The following is a 21673-nucleotide window of genomic DNA, read 5'->3' as shown; positions in this document are numbered from 1 at the left end:
AGCTACGTTGACGCATGTACCGTATATATGTCATAAATACACTGTACGACCCACTAGAAGCATCTAATGTTCTCGAGGCTTACATAGTACAAGGTACCAAACTTTGAGATTACCTAACATAAGACGAACCCAATTCCAAGGTGGGTTATCAGGTTATCTCCAATGCTGTGGCTTATCCTCAACAGCTACCTAGATACGTACCTAATATGTAAAATCCGTAGCGCACCCGCCACATTAGCCCCACCCAGCCGCATAGATTAGATTTCGAACGGTGGCACCAGGGCTTCGCCTAAGCCCACAACTGAATTGATCTTTTTGCGCAAAGTGGAATTTCTGACCTCGCATCATCAACCACAACGAGGAACCTTGACAATTTCCCTTCAACCCACCACAACACCTCCCCTCCCCCCGACAAGCCTCACGATGTCGCAGCCGAGCACACAGAAGACGTTCGGGAAGTCGACCCGGGAGGTCCCTCACCCTTCCCAGAAGGCCCAGAAGTGGTATCCCGCCGACGATGATTCCAAGCCCAAGACTGTAAGTTGACCAACAGCAATTCAAAAAAAACCCCGAGCTTGATGGATCTGTGGCATTCGCAACGTAATGTGGTGAATTTTGGGATTTGTGGGAGAAATTGCCGTGGTCTTGGTGAATTCGTCTCGAATCTCGAGGCTGCTGCAATTCTACATTGAATTTCAATTACGGAATTGTGCAGATAGATGGACACAACCAATTCCCCGGGCGAACTACTACATTATTTACCGATAATTTCGAAATCACTTTGCTAACAATTCCGCGTCAACAGACCCGCAAGGCCCTCCGCCCCTGGACTCCGCGAAAGACTCTACAGCCCGGTACCGTGCTTATCCTCCTGGCCGGCCGCTTCCGAGGCAAGCGAGTCGTTCTCCTGAAGACCCTCGATTCGGGTGTTCTTCTCGTCACCGGCCCCTTCAAGATCAACGGTGTCCCCCTACGACGAGTCAACGCGCGATACGTCATCGCTACCTCCTGCAAGGTCGACCTCGCCGGCTTAGATCAGGCCAAGATCGATGAGGTCGCACAAGCCCAGTACTTCGCCCGGGACAAGGTAAAGGACAAGGCCACCGAGGACGCCTTCTTCAAGCAGGGCGAGAAGCCACAGGTATGAATTATTTTATAAGAGACTTGATAAGAAAGAGACAGGATGCTAATACGCGACACTACAGAAGAAGGAGATCAGCAGCACCCGAGCAGCGGACCAGAAGGCCATCGACAAGGCTCTGATCGCCAACATCAAGAAGGTGGACCTGCTCCCCAGCTACCTTGCCAGCTCTTTCAGCCTCCGAAAGGGCGACAAGCCCCACGAGATGCAGTGGTAGACTTGCGCTCGCCCGGGGGTTTCTAGGAGGATATGTTGCTTTTAGAGAAAATTAACTTACATGACTTTGCGGACGGCGGATCGCGGAACTGGGCTGGCTCTGCCAATTGCATCTGGACGTTGAGGCATCGGTCACATTGATTCTGGCGTCTGTAATCGAGGTTCTAGTCAATAAACGACTATCAAGGCAAAAAACTAAAAAAAACTTGGAGTCGCGTGGACGAAGTTATGTGCTACATGTGTTACTAATATTTGCAAAAAGGCAATCCATATTCACGGATTGTTAATTCCATTACTGCGAGTGAGATTTTGAGGCTTACGAGTCAGGGAACAGTTTCTCTTGTAATGATTTTTATTCTTTTGCCAAAACAAATTCTTCATGCAATCCCGGATGCTACCCGCCTAGAATGCTAGATGCTCACAATAATGCTCTTTATCCGAGTTACGTACTCCTTTCTAAGTTAGACGTTTCGTTCCGCCCAGCTCTGTATCATTCCCTCGGCGGTCGCGTCGTAGTGTTTAAGTGTAACTTTACCAGTAGCCTCGTCTAGGTAGGTATTGGCTTGCACGAACACCTTTCGGGGCTGCTTGTTGCGCAGAACTTCGTCCCTAACCTTCTTACCCCAGAAGTCAGGATCGACATTTGTCATCTCGGTGTAGAACTTGGTTCCATTCTCGACATCAGCTGTGGATTTGTAAATGTGCAACTTTTGAAGATAGTCGCCCACCGCTTTGCGGCCTGCCGTAAGGATCTTGGAGCGATCCAAGTTGATCGTCAAACCAGTTAGGTCATCTCCATTATATTCATATTCTAGTTTGCAGAAATCGTCGCCAGCCTCCAGGAAGCACTTGAGAATGGAAAATCGGGCTTGCGAGTGAGCTTGTCCCCATTTTTTGCTCTTAGGATCCCACATTTCAAGCGATGTGAGACCACCTCGGGCCATAGAGAGATAGGAAGCATAAAGCACATCACCCGCCTCGCCGTTGATGTCGACTGAGCCGTCCCCGAAACCAAAGATCTTCAAGACGGGGAATTCGCAGCCAAGGTACATCGCAACAAGTTCTGCACGACACTCTTCATATGAACCAGACAAGCTGCCGAAAACAGAGCTCCACGTTTGGCCGGGTTTGTACCAAGTTGTAACAGGCTTTCCGGTCAGGGGGGAGATGGGAGGATTTTCTTTATCGAAGTTGAATTCTCCTGGAGCGGTTTCTTGTAGTAGCTTACCACAACCGTGCCCTGTGAGCTCGTGGAGACCGACTAAGACCTCGAAGGAGCCATCGCGGTAGCGCTGAAAGATATCGAGATCTTTCTCTGCAATGAACGGAATCTTCTCGTCCGGTGCCTTCGCGCTCATCACATTTCCGAGAGAAACGTTCTTGAAGCCTTCGGTTTGTCTGATATCATCGTAGTTAGGGATATTGATTCCGATTGGGATACCCGAACCAGCGAATGTTAAGACTTCAAGTGATGTGAAATCTGGAGACAAGAAATTGTCTTTCTCAAAATGCTTGTCCCATGGCAAGATTGGAATGAGAGCAGGGGCGGCTTCCACAAGAGCCCCGAAAGCTCGGGTGCGTTCTAGGTTGACCACAGCAGCAAAGCCTTCCCACTCGGCTCGGATACCGGCCGGGTCACGGTATGTCTCGATAAAACCGATGTTGGACTCAACCATCGGGCCCTTGTCTCGGATCCAGAATCTCTGGCTATCCTTGAAGGCGAGTAGTGATCCCTCCTCAAAAGACTTTGCATAGGCATCGTACATCTTTTTCTGGATATCATTGTCCGCGTTTTCTGCTGCTCCCTTTGCACTTGCCGTGGCAGCGGCTAGTTCTTCAGAGTAATCGCCATAGACTAGGTTAACCGTCTTTCCGGCCAACGGACCGTCCTCGATTTTGAACGTGGTCTCCTTTCCAATATCGCCGCCTTCACTAGGGACAGTACGAGTTGCGGAAGCTATTAGAATATCAAACGAACCATCTTTGTTTTTGACAAGACGGGTGTTCTCTGGGAGCAGTCCTTTCTTCTCCATCCATGCTGAAATGGCGTCAATTTCGACTTTGGTAATATCGGGAGATCCAGGATAGTAAGTAGTCAAATGCCCTTCTTCAGGGTAGCCGAGATGCAACAGGGAAGGTTTATCAGCAGAGAAGATGGCGCCGGAGGTGGCATTGTAGAACTTCTGAGCATCGGGGGATGTTGCCGCAAGTGCAGCGAACACGGATTCGGAGCACCGCGGAATGAATTTGGCATCACCGAAGCTCTTGTAATTGCCATTGTTTCCCAAGAACTGTGCAGCATACTGCAAGAAGTGATCCAAGTCCCCATCCGTTATACCAGCTTTGGCCTGTAGCGTTTTCCAGTCACCGCCGCTGCTCTTATGAAGGGCTAATATGAAATCGTACTGGATAGGTGAGCATATAATAATGTGACTATAGCGCTGGGTGGCTTACTATTGGCTCGGACTCAGGTGAGATTTGTCTCGCCACAATCCTGGTACCTTGAAACGCCGCTCTATCAAATGTTGTCAATATACAAGGTCTTCGTATCTCATGGAAGTTTATCGAATAGTAAGTACCTGCTAGCGAAATGTGCGTATCTTTTTTGCCGATCAGTTAAAGCATCGAAATGTTTTTCTATCTCAAGCCTCACGACACTAGGGGGTGCATCGGCAAGGTATTGTTGAAGTTCTTGGGCATTCATCTTGGAAGAAAAAGATCGAGCCACAAAATGGTTGGGAAGATTAATTTGTGGTTTTGATGCAAATATAGTGAAGGGTCTTGGAGAGAATCTAGGGGCCAGTAACCTTGACGTTCGGACTATCGAAGGAGTACTTCGAGTCAAGGAGGAGAATAAGGTCATTTAAAGATGAGGAAATGTACAGTTTGGCTTCGTTTACGTTCTCACTTTCCTATGCAGGTTGGTTGGAGGTACTACATATGTTAGGTAATCAACACCGCCCCAAAATACCTAACTTCGCCCCCAAATCTCTTACTCCTCAATGTACCCCGCACTTTCAAAATCGCGCCACAACTCTCATAAGGCTGCTGTACGAAGTACCCCTCAATATGTAGCCACATGCTCAAACGAGCATCTTTACATACCTTGATACACCTACTCACCTATAACATGATTTCTTCTCGAAAGGCAGGTCTATAAGGTAGTATATAGACTCAATCAAGCAGCCCTCATAAGCATTTAACGAATTATAATAGGGAGAAAAAGTATACACATAACTCTTGATGCTTGGACTTAGGTAGATCTCGGATGTAGGCGTTTAAGAGGATTACCCATGGTAGTCAACTATACTTAAGTCTACGACAGTATCTGATATTTACTAAGTGGTCTGTGATAAAAAACGGAAGTCTTCTCTAAGAAGAGTATTTTGTGTAAATATTTAAAGAAGCAAAGAAGCGTAATGAGATAAGTTCTTTATATAACTATGCAAAGCTATTAGTTAATGCAATTTAATTCTCGGAAGACCCTATAACCGAACCTACTTATATCACAAGTAGAGTGCCTGGCTTTTTAACAAGCCGGGTTTTTCTCTAGCCAGGTGTTAAACTTATATATGTTCCAATATATCTATATAATACCCACCTCCTAGAATATTCGAAGCATTAACATTATTTAATGCTCTAGAAAATTTTCGACGGCATACTTCGCACGACGTAATAGCTCGTGCAAAGAGTCACGTTTGAATAAAGTTAGGAGTTGGCTGACCTGGCGGGCGCCTTGTTTTCGAATAATACTTGATCCGGGAATGGACGTCTAATTACGTATGAGGCGTAGATGTAATAGCATCTCCGACTCGATGTTTGAGACACGGATATGTAGCCTGCCTATAGTAACTATAATAAAACTATAGTAACACAGCGTTAGTCCGAACCGCAGAAATGTCAGCCGCTATATATGCAGGCAATGCAAATCCTGTTGCACTGGTGCGAATCCCCATCGTTAAAATGGACCTCATGACCTCTTACCTGCATGGTGATTCTCCAGACTGTTATGACATCGCACTCCTCTTCCTCCTCTTCCTCACTTTACCGACTGGCCCGAATTTATTCTCTCGGGGGTTGGATTCATCGAAGTTGCATGCATCCTCCTTTCCCATCTCGGTCTATCCCGGTTATAGCCAACGAGTCTCTCTGCGGGGACTGCAGTCGGGAGGAAGTACGAGTTGATGACGACGAGCCATATTAGGTATTGAAACCCACGAATGCTTATATTGTGGAAATGGGAAAAGCTGGAAAAGCTGGAAAATTGAGATAGGTAACTTGTGAGGTCTGATCTGTCACTTGCAGGTTGCAGAAAGCCATGAAGAATCATGCAGAGCTAGCCTTAGCGTTACCTAGTATTTTCACCTTGGTATTCGACCCAAGCGCTGGATCGCATCCGCAATACTATCATATGATTGGCGAGAGGAGTGCCATTGAGCGGTGAGGAGCAAGCCCTTGCCGTTACTCCCCGTCCTGCCCCGGGCCCACCAACACCGACGGCTCCCTTGCTGTAACAATAAGTATCTCTGACTAGACATCGATTTGGAACAATTCCCGCGGGTGCACAAAAGTGGGTTTACCGGAACTGACACCCGAACAGAAAAGAAGGATAGCTGAATTTTGATATGCGCGTAGCGATACGAACGCCTGACAATTCCCAGGTAGCGCCGGTATAGAAAATGTATAATACGGACACGAAAATACTACCTTGCTACACAGTACATATGTAGGTGCAGAATTTATACTAAATAAGGAACATGGCGAGTCTGTGGATGATCAGCCATTGTTACACCAAGAAACATATCATTTTTTGGAGTAAAAACATATCGCGTATAAGTTGGTAGGATGACAGGTAGAGGAACCTTTCAGTAGAAGTGCTTGTGAGAAGGTAATAAATCGCGAGAGGGAGAGGGAGACGTGGTGGTGGTTTTGACCTCGTCCTCTTGACTTCTTGTCCTCAATATGTTTTTATAGCAGGCCAAATATATGCACTAGAATCGCGTTAATATCCGATCCAATGTGATGGCACAGTTTTAGCCCTGTCAGATGTGTGTCGTCTTCGTCCTAGGCTCTGATAGGGCCAAAGTTTTCGTGGTCAATTTGTCGCCGATTTCAACGAGGACAAAGAATCGGACTCCATAAATGCCTACCCGATCTAGGTGATATTTCCCGTTCTTGTGACATATAAAGCATGTCGTCATCATTCATCATAGTCAAATTCGCTCCAAGCGATTGATGTTTCGCATCAAACAGCATTCTTGTACCATCGTAGCTGACCTCTAGAGAAGTACCTAACGGGACTCAGGTACAATTGAACCTGGAAGTGATCAGCTCGTGACCCATAGATTTGCTTCTCCCTGTCCTCACCACGTTTTCCTCCACACTTTTCCATTCTCACATTAGGGCGAACTTGGTATCGGTTAGTTCAGGCTTCGATGCTTCGTTCGATAAAATTTCCATCAGCCTAATGTAAAAGAGTGGAATACCAGTACATCTTCAGAGGTACCTAATGTATCTTAACCCCCCACGCTACATTTATAAGGTACCTACGTAGTGTATTCGATAGCTGGATCGCACCTCGAACGCTTTTATACCGAGACCCATCGAATAAGTAATCTCATGACTCAGGAGAAAACGCGCAATTCCAAATTAGGTTATGAGAGGAGTAATAATAAATAATAAATTAAAGGAGGAACTACAAAATGCGTGAAGCATAAAAAGAAATAAGGGATGCGTGACCAAAAAGAGATGAAAAAAAGAAGGAAAAAGAAAAAAGGATGAAGACTAAATAAATTACCTAGGCCGGCAAGGTGGAAGGGCAATTAAAAAAAGGGGAAATTTCTTAGTGGCTCTTTCATAGGAGGTAGTGACTCTTTACTAGGTAGGTGTCGGTGTGTCGTCAACTCCTTCCCCAAACCCAGCAGGGAAACAACCCCAAGTTCTAGTGTAGATGTACCATAGTACCTTTTGCGTAGGTACCTCCTAACGCTTTCTTGCCCTCCCTTCCAACATCAGACTGTTCCAACATAGTTCAGCCTGTTCTTGAACACCTCAACAATGGACAGCGCAATACAACTCGCCAGCTATTTTACTACCACGGTACAAGGAACAGCCTAGGTAACTGGCACACGGGCTGTAACACCTACATCGAAATCCTTGATTTCCATTTGTTATTTCTTATGTACACTCTCTGCGCTGGCTCCGGTCAAGCCATGCCCTGCGCTTTCCCCTACACCGTGGGTTGGGTAACCTTGAAACCGCAACACACACTTTTCCAATCCCTGACAAAGGAAAAGAAAGGCATTCAACAGGCTCGCGAGTTATGCCCGTAGACATACTCGATGCAGATCCTCGCCGGCGGGCAGAATCTCTCGGTCTAGTGGATGCCGTTCGCTTGTTGGGTCTGGCTTTCAACTCGCGACATCCAACTCGGGCCTATTTATCGGTTCTCGCGTTGACGATGCGTTCCCCCACTTGAGTCGTCTATTTTATCATTTTTAAGATGGAGAAATATGTACTTCTGGGGCATGCTAGAACAGTTAGAGTACATTGTTTAGGTACCTCTTGACCCTTTACCCGCGCCCCTCCCTCCCTGACGTCGAGTAAGTCTGGAGCCCCAAGGAGACGGGAGTCCGTTTATCTGATTGGCTCATTCTCATGAGAAATTGCCTTCTTTGATGTTCTCTCGAGCTTCTTCTAGCGTCTAGCCCAAATCGATCCCTGACCCCGTCTTGGGGATCTCAGGTACTAGGCTTTGGCTGAATTTTTCTGCCCATCTTAGCGGTCGTCGGTACTGCCCAGATGTGGCACAAAACAGCCAGGTTTTAAAGTACACTACTTCGTCATTCTACGTCTGTAGGAACAAGGCATGTTGTGATGTACATTACCAGGTGCTGACACCCACTTCCCACTTATAAAACCAACACTTCGCAGCTGCTTCGCCGACAGTCATCGGGTCCACTGCTATCTGCCCTAGTTCTACCATATTGCGCTGCTTTAATTACCCCCGACTTCCTGTATTTTGTTTCTTGATCTTTCTTTCTCTTGATTTACACTACATTGCGAAGTTCGCTGTTCTTATATACCCCTAGTTCGACTCATACCTTACGTGGCTAAGCTACGCCCAACGCACACTGTGGCTTCCTGTTGCAAGATATCATCAGTGCCAACTATTGCCGCTTCACAAGGCAAAAAGCAAAAAAAGTAAAACAAGTTATATAACGATGTTATCCTACGACAATCCCGTCCCAGTAAATGGAACGCACTCTGCGGCTAGTATGGCTGCTTCATTAAATACTATGGCACCGAACCCAAAGCCTATCAATGCCACCATGGTACCAGTAACATCGAATAACACTATCGCAAAAAACAACGGTCAGCCGGGACCCAGACACCATCATATCTGGTTAGTCACCGGCCCTGCCGGTTGCGGAAAAAGCACTGTGGCCAAGCACTTGTCAACGGCCCTTAACTTACCATACATCGAAGGTGACGAGGTGAGTTTTTTAGTTTAAACCTGATTCAGGCAATTCTACAAGTTCTACAAGTGAAAGTGACTAAATTGTGGTCCCCAAGTTTCACACCAAGGCAAACGTTGAAAAAATGGCCAATGGCATACCATTGACTGATGCTGATCGATGGGACTGGCTCACTGCCCTACGAGAGGAGTCCCTACGAAAACTAGCAGATGGCGCTGAAGGAGTTGTGCTTACCTGCTCTGCTCTCAAGCGTAAGTATCGAGATGTCATCAGGGTGGCCCCTTACTACTCGCACGACGTTGTTCTCCACTTCATCTACCTTCATGCGCCGGAAGCTGTTCTTCTTGAGCGCGTGGGGCTAAGACAGGGGCATTATATGGGGGCAAATATGGTCCACAGCCAATTCTCTATTCTGGAGCCGCCGACGGCAGAAGAAACGGACGTGATCAGCGTCGACGTGAGCAGGCCTATGGAAGATGTTCTGGAGGACTCTCTGAATAAGGTTCTCCAGAAAATGGACGAGACTGCATCAAGCTAACACGATATGGCATGGATGGTTTATAAAGTGGGATGAAACAAACGGTTGCAATTACAAACAACGGATGAGTGGTTGAGGTTAGCGTCATCCGTTCTCCATTCAAGCGAGTTTAGGAGTTGGTCCCATGCTTTCACTTTGGCGCAATTAGAGGCATTTGGCTGAGGGGATGCCCCTTTCGAGTAAACTGCATCATGCAAGCAGCGTGAGCTGTTGTATAGGAGTCTTGGGATATTCATACACGTGACACAATTGGATTATAGAACAATGAGATATTCATTATATCACATTTTCCATACATACGTCGTATGGGGGTCACAAATGGGGGCCGCCGTAGGACCCGCTTGAATTGTGCTTTGGGGTGAATAGATCTACCTACCGATGCAGATGGGCGGGATCGACCTCATAAGGAAGGTGTCGGGACTCGATGGGATTTTGATTCTAGGATAGTCCCTCCATGAGGTTGTAGTTATGTCGACACATCTCGTATAGCCATCCTTCTAGGGCATACCCAGAGATGCCCGCGGGCATCTACATGCATACGTTGCGCTGCGCTGCGTCGCGGAGTTACGCCACCGCTGTCTGAAACTTGCTTGCGTAGAAACGGGCAAGGCTACCTAGGTATCGCCTTTCTGGGAACAGGTTCCACTTGTGGGACGGTATGTAGGATCACGGATCCCTACACACAGCCAAGAATCAAGATCCGCCCAGAGATGCAAACTGGCGGGCGGGCATGCGGGCATCTACACTACAATGGATAACTTACACAAGACATGACAGGCGGAGAGAACATGGGATGGATCGTCGGAAACCCTGCGCCGCCCTAACCACGCCCGCCTGCCCGCCCGCTTTCGAACTAGGCGCGTGTCATAGGTACCTACTAAGCCTACCTAGGTTTCCGTTAAGATATGCGTAGGGCGGTCGAAGGTAGGTAGGCAAGCTTCATCCAGGGTTCGGGACTCGAAACAAGAAACAGAAGCACTTGACTTTGACTTTGACACTTGCCGGGTATCAGCATCATCATCGCTTTCCGCTTCCAGCCCCGTGCATCGAACGGGTGTTCATCTCGTGCGGTAGCCCCTTGAAGTAAAGCTCCTATTCGACGGGATCTAGTCCGGACGAAGCAAAGGGATCCACGCAAACTCGCGTGGGAACGAACGCGATGGCGATGAATAATCATCTATCTCTACCTCACACGGTGATACGCGATACCTAAGCGCCAAGAGTTGTCAAGTCAAATCCGATGACTCTCGCTCTGTACATACTACATATATACCTAGGTAGTAGGTAGCACTACGCGTGACGACTACGTCCATGAATGCATGCATGCAATGCATGCGCATCACTCAGCACCGGGGGAGGGTGTAATAAAAGAAAAGCAATAAGGCTGTCTGCCGAAAACAGAAGGGAGCTAATCCAGAAACGCTATATCTATGGTTAGGGGGGAGTATGTACATATACTACCTATATGCTATGTAAGAAGCGGCTAGCCTTGCGACTATGATCTCTGGCTATCGTATATGACATATCATCTTCCCAAAAAAAAAAAACTATCATATCATATCCTAGAGCCCGCCGTGTCTAGCACTGGTTCGCCGTATAGATATGCGGGTGGCGTCCCGTCTATTCCACCCTCGCGGTGTCCATCTTGGGTTTGGGCACCAAGAAGAAGTTCCATGCTTACGCTATCGCAGATGCAGAACCATAATATCTGGCTCCTCTACGATCTTGCGCACGACCTCAGCGGCTCGCGCCATCGTTGCGCCGTCCACGACACGATGATCGGCGCACCAGCTGAAGTTACAGACCTGCTTCTTGACGACATTGTCCTGGTCATCGAAGGCTGGAACGGTTCGCATGCGTCCCACGCCCAGAATCGCCACTTCTTTCTCCACGATGACTGGGGAGACATATGTACCGCCGACGTTGCCTATGTTGGATACGGTAATAGTGCCTCCGCTCAAGTCCTGCGGCGAAAGCTTGCCAGCCGCAGCTAGCGACTGCAGACGTGATAACTCTGCAGCTATGGAGAGGATGCTCTTCGCTCCAGCGTTCTTGATTACGGGAACTATAAGCCCGGAGGGGGTATCCATAGCGACGCCGATATTGTGCTGACTGCGGTGAACCAGCCTCGGTTTTGACGTCTCGGGGTCCACGTCGACGCGGGCATTCAGTATAGGATACTGATGTAACGCTATGGAGACTGCTTTTACGATAAAAGGTAAATAAGTTAATTTCGATAGCTGACCGTCGGTTGCGAATTCCGATACAACCTTATTCAGCCGCCGGCGTAACTCAACTAGCTGAGAGAAGTCGATCTCGTCCGCGTAGAGGAAGTGCGGTATAGCTAAAGACCGAGTCATAGTTTTGAACATTTGTTGTTGCGTATTTGTCAGTTGTATAATGGTCTCGGTTTGTTTCTCCGTCTCTGGCGGTATGCCCGGGAATAAACTTGTTGGTTGAGACGGCTGCGTAGGGGAATCTCTCTTCTCAACAAACTTATAGATATCTTCTTTTAAAACTCTACCATCTTTCCCTGTTCCCTCAACTTCCGTTATATCAATATTTAGTTCCTTTAACCGATGTCGAACTGCTGGAGTTGCCAGAGATGCGTATTTTCCCTTCTTTACTGGAGGTGGCTGAGACTTGGGCTCGACTGCCTTATCTATAGTACCTTGATCCTGAGGAGGTTTGCTTAATGATTCCTTGTTTAACGGCTCCGAGGCTCCTTCTTCTGAGGGTTCAGGGGTGGTAAGAGCGTCTAAGGCTTCCTGACTAGCGCCGCCTTGTATATCAATATCCACGAATGGTTTGCCTACTCTCGCCATTTCGCCGGCCTCGTAGTACAGCTTCTTCACAACGCCCGAGAAGCGGCTTGTAATTTCGACCGAGGCTTTGTCGCTCTGGACCTCACACAGGGGTGAGAACTCCTCGACTCGGGCGTTGGGCTCGACAAACCATTGTATGATTTCGCACTCCACAATGCCTATACGCGATGTAAGTACCAGCACGGAGACACGAGGAGATAACGGTCTGATAGGAATGAATCCTCACCTTCGCCAATATCGGCAAGGAGGACGGGCTTCACGACCTGTAGATTCCTGCTCGCATGAAAACCTCTTATTAGGGCAGCGCGGACTTGGGACTCGGGAGTGCGATTTAGACCCCGGCATAATCGCCATTGATGGCGAATTGCGCGAGAACTACGGTAAAGAAACATTGTATAGTTAGATGGGTATATAGTTGAATTAGGAATATTACATTTTAGATATCTAAAAAACGAAACGAGACGCAACTAATACATGGGAAGCTCGGCTCATGGAAGAAGAAGAGGAAGGTAAGAGGGGAGAAACTAACCTAGGTAACGATGCTGACCTTCCCGCCCTTTCAAAACGCTACTTCCTACAGGCTTTGGACCGACGACCTTCCAATTCCCCCACATTGTGCCGTTGCTTTCCGGAATCTGGGGAAGCCGATTGTGGCCGCCCAGCCCACCACCGGTAGCACGGCCGTTTTTACCTTTACTTACCCCACTACAATTGGATGGACCATGTCATCGGATCCACTAAGTCGCGTTCCTGCAGGCAAGGTGTGCCGCGAACCTTGATGAGCGATAATGCTACTCGATAATGTCACTTAGGTAATCTTTTTTTATCATTTTAGCTTCTGCCTTAGTGAAATTTTACGAACGTTGGAATTCGAAGTGCGTGATGCTAACGGCAGCACCCGCTTAGCCTCAGCTTGTAACCATCTAACTAATTGAAATGTATTATTAGCTTTTAGTTATTACCTCCTCGAATCATGTTGCTCGCCCGTAGGCCGGGGCTTCTATGCCTGCTCTGCCAATCGAGAGCATTTAGTACCTCGTATCGCTTGTTAGCGGAGCAAGGTCCTACTACTACTACGAAGGCTGCAAAGCCCGTCGCAAGTGATAATAACCCGGCCAAAACGGAGACACCGGCCTCACCAGCCTCGCCGGCGCCGGCCAAATTTATACCGCCTTCCCCGTTACAAGACGCGCCGAGATCGTACGGCAAACGGATCGAAGAGTTCACGCCGAAGCCGCTGAGCCGGCCGATAGGCATGCCGCAGCCACCGAAACCGGGCGAGAACACAGGCATAGACAACCGCACGCTAAAACAACGCCGCGATGATTTTGTGAACTACGACAAACATCTGAAGCGGAGAGAGGAACTGTATGGCACACATATCCCCCCCCAATTGACCACCATGCTTTGGCGGGGTAGCTTAGGTACCTAACTAACATCTCCGCTACCCACAGCATGAGCAAGATGTCGCGCCCGTACTTCCGCGACTGGGGCAACCTGCGCTTCCACAAGGGCAAGACGTTCGTCGCTCCGCCGCGGCCCTTCAAAGGGGACCTCTCCCTCTTCTTCCCGAACCTATTCGGGCGAACGCTTCTAAAGAGCGACAGCAAGCCCCGCGACACGACGCCCGCGCTACAGGATAAGATCTCCGTCGTCAGCGTGTTCAGCAGCGTGTGGGCCGAGAACCAGATCAACTCGTTCGTGTCCAAGGAAGCCAATCCCGAGCTGGAGACGGTGCTGCAGCAGAACGAGGACGCGGTCCAGCGAGTCTGGATTAACTACGAGGATAACTCCATGAAGGCCTGGCTGATCAAGCTTTTTATGGGGGGAATTAGACGCCGGATTGGCGAGCCGAATTGGGACCGGTATTTCGTTGTGCAGAGGGGGCTCAATGACGAGATTCGTGAGAATACCGGTCTTTTAAATAGGAGTGTGGGTTACGTATACCTTCTCGACGGCGAGTGCAGGATACGGTGGGCAGGTAGCGGTCCCAGCGAGGATCACGAGCGGGAAGGTCTAGTCAAGGGCGTCCAGAGACTTTTGGACGAGGCGAAGAGCTCCAAGAAAAGTTAACAGGTTATGTATTATTGTGCACCATGATCAAAAATGATACCCGCTCCTCAATTTACAAGGCAAATAGCTCAACGCTGAGAGTTCCCCTTAATTGTTCTATGTTAGATCACAACGGTGCGAGCCAGTCGTATTAGTTAGTTACCGCTATCCGTTTGATAGGTTTTCTATGACCGATTGATTCTCTGGCATATCTTCCCCCCTTCATATTATACAGCGTACTTTCGTCCCCTTCGAATAGCCGGAACGCCTTGCAGGAAATAATGCCAACTGGAAAAGCCAAGGTATTCCCACCCCCTAGTCCAAAAAAGACAGGCCGCCCATCTTCATTACCGCTACCGCCTACAAGAAAAACCAAAAGATGACGAAGCAGAAGGCGATGAAGCCGCCCATGATAAAGCTATCTCGCCGCTTCCGCGCCGAGATCTTGCCAATCAGGGTGTTTAAGCCAGGGACTTGGCTCGCGGCCATAGTGATCCTCCGGTTGATGCTGGCTAGGGTTTCCCGCTGCACGAGGAAGCTCTCGTTGGTGGCGTAGGCTTGGCTGAGGACGCTGTCGACCATGTTGTGGCTGTTGTCGATGCGGTTGCGCTCGTCTAGCATGTACTCGGCCTCGGCGGCTTCGGGGTTGTTCGCTCGGTACGTCTGGATGTCATCGCGGACATTCGAGAGTAAGTTGGCGCGGTTCCGTGCTTCCTGCAGGCCGGATCGTAACCGCCCGAGGTCTCGTCTGTGCTCGGCGAGCTTCTCTCGTAGGAGGGAGAGGTTGTTCTGCTTGAGGGCGGAGGATGTAAGGCTCGCTTCGGAGTCTAGGAGACGCGCAAGTTGATTGACGATATTGTCCCTCTTTAGATAGCAGTTAGTCTAGGTCTGCACAGCCCAATGATCGGTAACCAGGTCGGATGGTGTAGTTTTACCTTGTCGAGTATCTCCTCTAGTTTTGCTTCCGTCTCTCGTTCCTCCTTAGTCGGCTTCGCCGGGATATTAGGGACGGTAGAGAATTGTGAGTACGTATGGAATAGCGTCTCCGTCTATGAGTTGCGAGGTCAGCACTGTCTTAACTTTGCACATAATTGCTGTGTGTAGTACCTGGGACTCTAAGCTTCGAGCTTGTTGGCGCAATTGGGCCCAGCCCTGATTCCCTGTCGGCGCTGCCATATCCGAAGCTGGTTTATGAAGATTGGATATTAAGGTTGAGTTCTAGAGGTGCTAGTCATCCCCGAAGTAGGATGTGTGGGATAAATTACGCAGAGACTGCCTCTTTAATGTAGAAGTCCCATGTAAGCAATTCGTAATGCAGGATACGTCGCTGAAAGCCAGGCACTGGTATTACTACATCCAACAACAAACGAGTACCTAGCTCTAGGTAAACGCTCTCGATAGTAGATTCGTATAGGTCGTGAGATTAATGGACGCGGGAAGCGCTTGTGTAAGTGGTACGTTGATGACGATATTAGTTTAGTTTTGGTAAAAGGTCGTGATGTTCGAGGCTTTCGTACTAGGTATTAGATACATAATCTACGTATGTACAATACCTTTGCATATCTTGGGATTTCGGTAACATCGCATTCCGAGGGCTGCGAGATGGACATTTCATACCTTACATAAGGTATCCACTATGTATATGGCTGTGCATTCAAGGTGGTGTGGCTAGTGAAGTACAATACGTAGGTACCTCTCATAGTTGAAATTAGGCCTAGTTGAAATCAGGACATGGACTGCCGGCTCGTCTAGCTGCAACAAAAAGCGGGACTCTTTAGATTATCAGTCACATGACTAAAGTTTTCAGCCCACAACCCTACTGCGACCAAATCAATTCTTTTCGTAGTCTATCAAATTCTCTAGGCGGAAATTTCAAGACAACCTCAAGAAAGTTTACCGGAGACCCGACCTCACCTCGTTACTAACACATCCAGCCATTCAAGATGGTAAGTCGACCGATCAATCAATGCGACCGTCGCATGCGTCAAAATATCGAATATCACCGCTGATTCTTCGTTTTAGTCGACTTCTAAGGTCAAGACGGGTCAGCTCTGGAACAAGAGCAAGGAGGACTTATTGAAGACTCTCGGAGAGCTCAAGACCGAGCTCGGCCAGCTCCGCATCCAGCAGGTCGTTTCCAGCGGCAGCAAGCTGAACAAGATGTATGTTTACACCATTTTTGATTCAATTGCGGGTTTCTAGGTTATCAGAACTTTTCGAGCCTCCCCCCGCGGCAGCCACACGAGTGAAGAAAAGAAGGCAACCATGCATAGCATAGGAATTTTTATCACTAACGATGCACCCTGCTCTCTAGCCACGATCTCCGAAAGTCCATCGCCCGTGTCCTCACAGTCGTGAACCTTAAGCAACGATCACAGCTACGTTTGTTCTACAAGAACAAGAAGTACCTCCCTCTGGACCTCCGACCCAAGCAGACCCGTGCCATCCGCCGCCGACTGTCGCCCGAAGATAAGGCCAAGACCCTCGAGAAGACACGCAAGCGAGCCTCGCATTTCCCCCAGCGAAAGTACGCTGTTAAGGTACGCTGAACTCCTCGAATCCAGCTGTGCACAACATAGCTAGGAGGATATCTATCTATTCAACCAAGGTCATCGGGCTAACATTACGGGGTATCCATAGGCTACTTAGACGAATTAGTTCGGTTGTATGAAGAGGGGAACGCGGGCGCTTTTTGAGGTAGTAGACGGGCGTCGTGGTCATTCCAAAAAAAAGGAATACTGATATTTGCATGGCATCACACGGCTTTTTCGGTTCATAGGTGTTTACGAGGTCACACTTTGCAGTCAATGTCGCTGCCCAATGCAAAAAGACTTGCCTTCGGGTGCTGAACAAGTTATCACGACTTATTGCGTATATGTGATTTGCCAACGTCTTAAATCTAAGCCACTACCTTCCATATTAATCGAAAACCGATATTAGCTCCCATATATGAAACCGCATTGCCATGATATATTTAATAAATAGGCAGTAAAAGCTAGCCGGATACGTTACACCCACTCATACCAGCATCGAAATACGATAATATAATTTTCTAGACCATCTGGTCCCGCTAACGGATTCGTAGATCTAAACGGATATATACTAGCTCCTATGTCTATTCGTTAATTAGGTAGTAAGTATAAAGCAAATGGATACATACCAGTGCGTACCTAGGCATAGTCAATTGCCTGGATGGCAGGCTCAACGTGATAAAAGGTACGTCGGCCGCCATAAGAAAATAGCATCCGTGGTGTTGTAATATAGATTGCCTGGGAAGACATCGTTTCCTCAGCTGTATCTATATATTTATATTTCTAGGAAAGTGCCTAACTTAAGGCAAGACCTATGACCGCTGATAATAGAGAATATACTTATCACTAAAGAGCTAATATTTAATCCCTGTTAACCTCTCATAGCATCTAAATCCTGAACTCTCCAAATTTCTCACTTACGTAGGTATGTATGAGCGTTTACCCGAGCATCAACATCTATGCCGATAGTAGGTTACGCTTATCTAGCAACGGAATTTGAAAAACGTCTATCTGAGAATTTTACAATTAGAAGTCCATTTGTTCATCTAAAGACACTATAAGTGTTACCAACCAGCTAACCTAGTAACAAGTCTAACACGATTCGTCCTATTCAACTTAAATCAACAACCCACTTACACCAACTCCGAGGATAGCCTAGTTATATCTAACTCAACGCAAGGGACATATTGTTTAACCGATACTAGATAGGTAGCTTCGCCAGCAACATTAATCAATAGACTCATTCTCAGGCGTTTACAAGCATCAAGCCTAGTTCGCCGCTCGTTCCGTACAAACTTGCGAGTAAATGTTATCGAGAGAGAAGTGGTAAAAACGCCTACACGAATAAATATACAAGAGGAGGGTTAACAAGGTTAATCATGTAAGACCAAGAAAATATCATTCTGTCGTATGATAACTCATATACGCAGCTCAAGCAAGGCTTTCCCAGGTCTGATATAATTATACATTAGTACATATGAATGTAATTATATGGTGACGAAGATGTTTTACTGCAAAACAGTCCTCCCTTAAAATGTCCAAGTATTGTAGGCATAGTAAGTCAGCATAGCAAGTAGGTACCTTGGTGACCATGTTGGTGAACCGAACGATCACCTCATCATAATCGGTTAGGCCACCAAACTTCACGTACAAGATCCATCGACCTTACATTACAAGCCGGGATCAAGTATTCACAATAAGTAATAATATAAGGTAAATGTAAGTGTACTCAGACCCCCGAGTCACTGGGCCTATGAGAAATACCACATTTATTTATACGATATTAGAAATCGGTACTTTGTTTAACAAGTCGCTGTATTTGATAGATTGAATCGCTGCCGCTCCCGCTTTTAAATGCTCTTATGTACATCATGTATGGTGTCCCAAAATCTACCGCTTATAATCCTGACTGCTTACGGCCACAAACTCCTGAATCTTTCAAATACTATAAACCCTATGATAACTTTTCCTCCTGGCCAAGAGCCTTCCGATATGTACTTCGCTTTTTATTCATAGCTCGCTCCTAAGTAAACGTAAAACGAGGATGTATCCAAGGCCCCTAAGCCTGGATAGAAGCCTGCTGCTCCAGGACGGTGTCACGCGGTGTTTCCGGTGACATAGGCGATAAAGCTGGCTCCGCCGCTGTTCGGGTCTTCTGTTTCTTCTTCGGTCTTTCATGTCTGGCCTGATGTCTCCTTAATTGATCGATTCGGATAAACTGACTTGTGCAGCCAGGCTCATCGCATTTGAATTTGTAATCCGGGTTATGTGTCTTCCGGTGTTTCGAGAGGTTGGAGGATTCGCAGAAACACTTGCCGCATATGCTACATTCTAATGGCTTCTCGCCGGTATGAGTACGCTTATGCATAGCTACCTCGGGTTAGTCTGCTATTTAGTAGGATACGAAATGGTTACGGGTATGTATACGTACTTAGAGCACTCTTTTGCTTGAAAGACTTGCCACATCCTTCAAAGTCGCACTTATATGGCATCTCGCCTGTGTGCGTTCTAACGTGTTGGTCAAGGGCTTGTTGCGCTGAGAAGCCCTCGCCACATATTGCGCATTTATGCGGTTTGTCTTGTCCACCGTTAGTATCATTCTCGAGAACTGGGTGAAACCGACTTACAAGCTGTGTGGGTTGCAAGATGACGCCGTAGTTTGTTACGAGAGGCGAATACTTGGTCACCACGGCGGGGACAGCCGTTCCAGAGACAGATGTATTTCGTCTTGCTTGTTAGCAATGATATGTGGTCGCTGCACAAGTGCTCATGGAGAGAATAGCTATCATTGCAAACATGACCGCAAATCTCTTGACCCTCTCCTCCAGGATATATTATCCACTGGCAAACAAGTTGAGTCGTGCCTTCAGCCTCATTGAAAGGTTCTATCAACGGAGTCGGTATCGAATCTATCTCAGGGGTACACGAGAGGCCTGGATGATGGTGGATAGGTTCGAACTGATGGAAGTCATGCTGCTGCTGCTGCGAAGGATTCAAAGCACCTGGGGTCCTTAAGTTCCGCAGGGTAAAGGCAACATCATGCTCGGTGTTGGTGTGATTACAAGGCGGGTTATGTGGGGGCAAAGTTAGGTCTGTTGATGGAGGATTATGCCAGCCTTGGTCTATAGTCCACATTTCGTCGAAAGTGCTATCGAGGCAGTGCAAGTCGTCACAAGGCGTACCATCTCCAGAACATTCCTCCTCTTGGCAGACTTGAGTGGAACAACAGTCGCTTGAGCATGAAAATTTGCTACAATTCACAGAAGCGCAGTCGTCAGGAACGGAGCACTGTGGAAGCCCCAAGTCCGCAGCATTGAAGTTGTTCCCGAGGAGTGACTCACTGAATGAGCCATGATGCCCTGGCTTGATGTCGTGATTTAAGCCATACTTTAGGCCCATGTCCGGGAGAGGATACATATATAAATGGTTGACTTGTTGCATCGGCTGTTGGAAGACATTGTTCCCATATAGCTGATAAAAGGGCGAGAAAGTCGAGACGGTAGCCCGATTCCTAGGAGGAAAAGACGGGCCATAGGCACTCCGATGTATCCCTATCCCCTGAGGGTTGAAGGTGCTTACGCACGTGTCTAGGCAAGTATCATCATGAGATGTATGATGGAGATTTAGTGACGAGGGTTCAATGGTATCAAGAGAAGAAGACTGGCCAAAGGAAAATACATCGTCGAAGTTGTGAGAAGTAGGTGTGAGAGAGTTGGTGAGTCTCTCCGTTGAGGGTGACGATGTAAGAGAAGGGAGGCCATAAGTTGCATCAGTGGGATCGACTGAGTCTTCCATGAGGAAAGAAAAGTCTAGGACAAGTCGGTAGCTGTCTGGTGGAAGATATGCGGCTGTGGACTGATGAAGAGTTTGCTAGAGAGAAACCTGATGCCTTCGGTGTGAGATCAGTATTGGCTGGTGCGTCAACGGCTCGTGAGATCTAGGATTAGGTTAGATCGGCACAGACCGCACGGAATATTACGAAACGAGGCTCTTCGTCTCGTTCATAAAAGAAAAGAAAAAAGTTCAGAGGAGAAGGGGTGGTGTGGGCATATGGGCATATGGGCATATGGGCATATGGGCATAATTTAGTGTAGGTCGAAGGTTGAGAACCTTGATGGTCGGGTTGTGACAAAGTTGCGGTACTTGCAGTTTGCAGTTTGCAGTAACTGCGCAACAGTTTTTTTTTAGTCAAGAAACACCGAGGTACAATAGTGTACAAGTAACAATAGGTAAACCTTAAAAACTACTAGTTACCTAATTGAGACCTTGCTAGTAGATGTCAACCTCCCTTGAAACCCCCCTTCGTCGTCCCTCCTGTTCGAACCGCAAACAAAAAGTCTACCTCTTTGTGCCAATGTTGTACAAGCATTGGTGATGCTTGGTCAAGGCGCAGGATTCGACTGCGCTTTTTGGTGGTGCTGACGTTGAATTTCACCAATCAATGGCCATGGATTTGTTAGAAAATGCTGATGTGGGGCTAAACTTCTGTGCGTACATATTGTAGTCAGCATGGCGTACAGTGACAAGTGGCCATCAAGGTTCTTGCCTAAGGTGGGTCCCTCCCGTACCGGGCACATGCTCAAAAGCATAAGTTAAAATGGGAGGCTGAGAACATGCAAGTACCTCCACAGTACTTACAGAACTACGGCTACGCTCATCCGAAAACCCAACACCGATTCTGTATAAATCATGTAGATATACGTTCCCCTCTAACACCGTGCACCTCAGCTTTCAGGGTCCTAAAGCTCGTTTCGGTAAGTTCGAATATTTGACATGCCAACCCCACGTGTGCATCTACCAATGCGTAAATCTAAAGCAGCTTATCTAAACTCTTCCATGCATTACCTACAGATCTTTTGAGCCTCATCTGATCTATGGAAACACCCGTCCCG

At 47.7% G+C, this 21673-nt stretch overlaps 8 protein-coding genes across 8 annotated transcripts; 4 read left to right on the top strand and 4 right to left on the bottom strand.

Annotated features, from left to right (window-relative positions):
• Positions 1 to 171: 171 nt before the first annotated feature.
• F5Y00DRAFT_229662 (ribosomal protein L6e-domain-containing protein) lies at positions 172 to 1692 on the top strand. The gene is made up of 3 exons (XM_048006797.1): positions 172 to 537; positions 806 to 1141; positions 1206 to 1692. Exons 1-3 carry the CDS (start codon positions 424 to 426, stop codon positions 1356 to 1358), a joined length of 603 nt encoding a protein of 200 aa, XP_047867347.1. The 5' UTR covers positions 172 to 423; the 3' UTR covers positions 1359 to 1692.
• Positions 1693 to 1818: 126 nt separating this feature from the next.
• F5Y00DRAFT_259427 (putative dipeptidylpeptidase III) lies at positions 1819 to 4061 on the bottom strand (the record flags this gene model as incomplete). Its single annotated transcript, XM_048010876.1, has 3 exons — positions 1819 to 3762; positions 3812 to 3872; positions 3937 to 4061. The coding sequence occupies 3 exons, from the start codon at positions 4059 to 4061 to the stop codon at positions 1819 to 1821; spliced, it is 2130 nt and encodes a 709-aa protein (XP_047867346.1).
• Positions 4062 to 8137: 4076 nt separating this feature from the next.
• On the top strand, positions 8138 to 9383 carry F5Y00DRAFT_8792 (carbohydrate kinase). Its single transcript, XM_048014288.1, has 2 exons — positions 8138 to 8853; positions 8933 to 9383. Exons 1-2 carry the CDS (start codon positions 8581 to 8583, stop codon positions 9371 to 9373), a joined length of 714 nt encoding a protein of 237 aa, XP_047867345.1. The 5' UTR covers positions 8138 to 8580; the 3' UTR covers positions 9374 to 9383.
• A 1480-nt stretch (positions 9384 to 10863) lies between these two features.
• Positions 10864 to 12727, bottom strand: F5Y00DRAFT_8776 (2-oxoacid dehydrogenases acyltransferase-domain-containing protein). The gene is made up of 2 exons (XM_048014285.1): positions 12425 to 12727; positions 10864 to 12356 (listed from the first exon to the last, which is right to left on the bottom strand). The coding sequence occupies exons 1-2, from the start codon at positions 12588 to 12590 to the stop codon at positions 11056 to 11058; spliced, it is 1467 nt and encodes a 488-aa protein (XP_047867344.1). The 5' UTR covers positions 12591 to 12727; the 3' UTR covers positions 10864 to 11055.
• Positions 12728 to 13171: 444 nt separating this feature from the next.
• Positions 13172 to 14271, top strand: F5Y00DRAFT_259424 (ATP10 protein-domain-containing protein; the record flags this gene model as incomplete). The annotated part of the gene is made up of 2 exons (XM_048010875.1): positions 13172 to 13566; positions 13653 to 14271. 2 exons carry the CDS (start codon positions 13172 to 13174, stop codon positions 14269 to 14271), a joined length of 1014 nt encoding a protein of 337 aa, XP_047867343.1.
• A 169-nt stretch (positions 14272 to 14440) lies between these two features.
• On the bottom strand, positions 14441 to 15902 carry F5Y00DRAFT_8765 (V-snare-domain-containing protein). Its single transcript, XM_048014282.1, has 3 exons — positions 15358 to 15902; positions 15186 to 15299; positions 14441 to 15114 (listed from the first exon to the last, which is right to left on the bottom strand). The coding sequence occupies exons 1-3, from the start codon at positions 15424 to 15426 to the stop codon at positions 14611 to 14613; spliced, it is 687 nt and encodes a 228-aa protein (XP_047867342.1). The 5' UTR covers positions 15427 to 15902; the 3' UTR covers positions 14441 to 14610.
• Positions 15903 to 16107: 205 nt separating this feature from the next.
• Positions 16108 to 17195, top strand: F5Y00DRAFT_229647 (60S ribosomal protein L35). Its single transcript, XM_048006796.1, has 4 exons — positions 16108 to 16196; positions 16273 to 16412; positions 16565 to 16790; positions 16891 to 17195. Exons 1-4 carry the CDS (start codon positions 16194 to 16196, stop codon positions 16897 to 16899), a joined length of 378 nt encoding a protein of 125 aa, XP_047867341.1. The 5' UTR covers positions 16108 to 16193; the 3' UTR covers positions 16900 to 17195.
• A 1351-nt stretch (positions 17196 to 18546) lies between these two features.
• F5Y00DRAFT_229644 (uncharacterized protein) lies at positions 18547 to 21135 on the bottom strand. Its single transcript, XM_048006795.1, has 3 exons — positions 19409 to 21135; positions 19213 to 19359; positions 18547 to 19151 (listed from the first exon to the last, which is right to left on the bottom strand). Exons 1-3 carry the CDS (start codon positions 20574 to 20576, stop codon positions 18841 to 18843), a joined length of 1626 nt encoding a protein of 541 aa, XP_047867340.1. The 5' UTR covers positions 20577 to 21135; the 3' UTR covers positions 18547 to 18840.
• Positions 21136 to 21673: the final 538 nt, after the last annotated feature.

This window comes from Daldinia vernicosa, assembly GCF_022497035.1.
Source record: "Daldinia vernicosa strain CBS 139.73 unplaced genomic scaffold F5Y00scaffold_10, whole genome shotgun sequence".
Lineage (NCBI taxonomy): Eukaryota > Fungi > Ascomycota > Sordariomycetes > Xylariales > Hypoxylaceae > Daldinia > Daldinia vernicosa.
This window is presented reverse-complemented; position numbering and strand designations above follow the sequence as displayed.

Coding starts and splice junctions, on each gene's coding strand:
- F5Y00DRAFT_229662 (XM_048006797.1), top strand. CDS start 424: ATGTCGCAGCCGAGCACACAGAAGACGTTCGGGAAGTCGACCCGGGAG. Junction 538..805: donor ATGATTCCAAGCCCAAGACT/GTAAGTTGACCA, acceptor CCGCGTCAACAG/ACCCGCAAGGCCCTCCGCCC. Junction 1,142..1,205: donor AGCAGGGCGAGAAGCCACAG/GTATGAATTATT, acceptor GCGACACTACAG/AAGAAGGAGATCAGCAGCAC.
- F5Y00DRAFT_8792 (XM_048014288.1), top strand. CDS start 8,581: ATGTTATCCTACGACAATCCCGTCCCAGTAAATGGAACGCACTCTGCG. Junction 8,854..8,932: donor CATACATCGAAGGTGACGAG/GTGAGTTTTTTA, acceptor GTGGTCCCCAAG/TTTCACACCAAGGCAAACGT.
- F5Y00DRAFT_8776 (XM_048014285.1), bottom strand. CDS start 12,590: ATGTTTCTTTACCGTAGTTCTCGCGCAATTCGCCATCAATGGCGATTA. Junction 12,357..12,424: donor CCTTGCCGATATTGGCGAAG/GTGAGGATTCAT, acceptor CATCGCGTATAG/GCATTGTGGAGTGCGAAATC.
- F5Y00DRAFT_8765 (XM_048014282.1), bottom strand. CDS start 15,426: ATGGCAGCGCCGACAGGGAATCAGGGCTGGGCCCAATTGCGCCAACAA. Junction 15,300..15,357: donor CTCGAAGCTTAGAGTCCCAG/GTACTACACACA, acceptor CGCAACTCATAG/ACGGAGACGCTATTCCATAC. Junction 15,115..15,185: donor TAGAGGAGATACTCGACAAG/GTAAAACTACAC, acceptor TGCTATCTAAAG/AGGGACAATATCGTCAATCA.
- F5Y00DRAFT_229647 (XM_048006796.1), top strand. Junction 16,413..16,564: donor GGCAGCAAGCTGAACAAGAT/GTATGTTTACAC, acceptor CCTGCTCTCTAG/CCACGATCTCCGAAAGTCCA.
- F5Y00DRAFT_229644 (XM_048006795.1), bottom strand. CDS start 20,576: ATGGAAGACTCAGTCGATCCCACTGATGCAACTTATGGCCTCCCTTCT. Junction 19,360..19,408: donor TCTTGCAACCCACACAGCTT/GTAAGTCGGTTT, acceptor ACGGTGGACAAG/ACAAACCGCATAAATGCGCA. Junction 19,152..19,212: donor CAAGCAAAAGAGTGCTCTAA/GTACGTATACAT, acceptor AACCCGAGGTAG/CTATGCATAAGCGTACTCAT.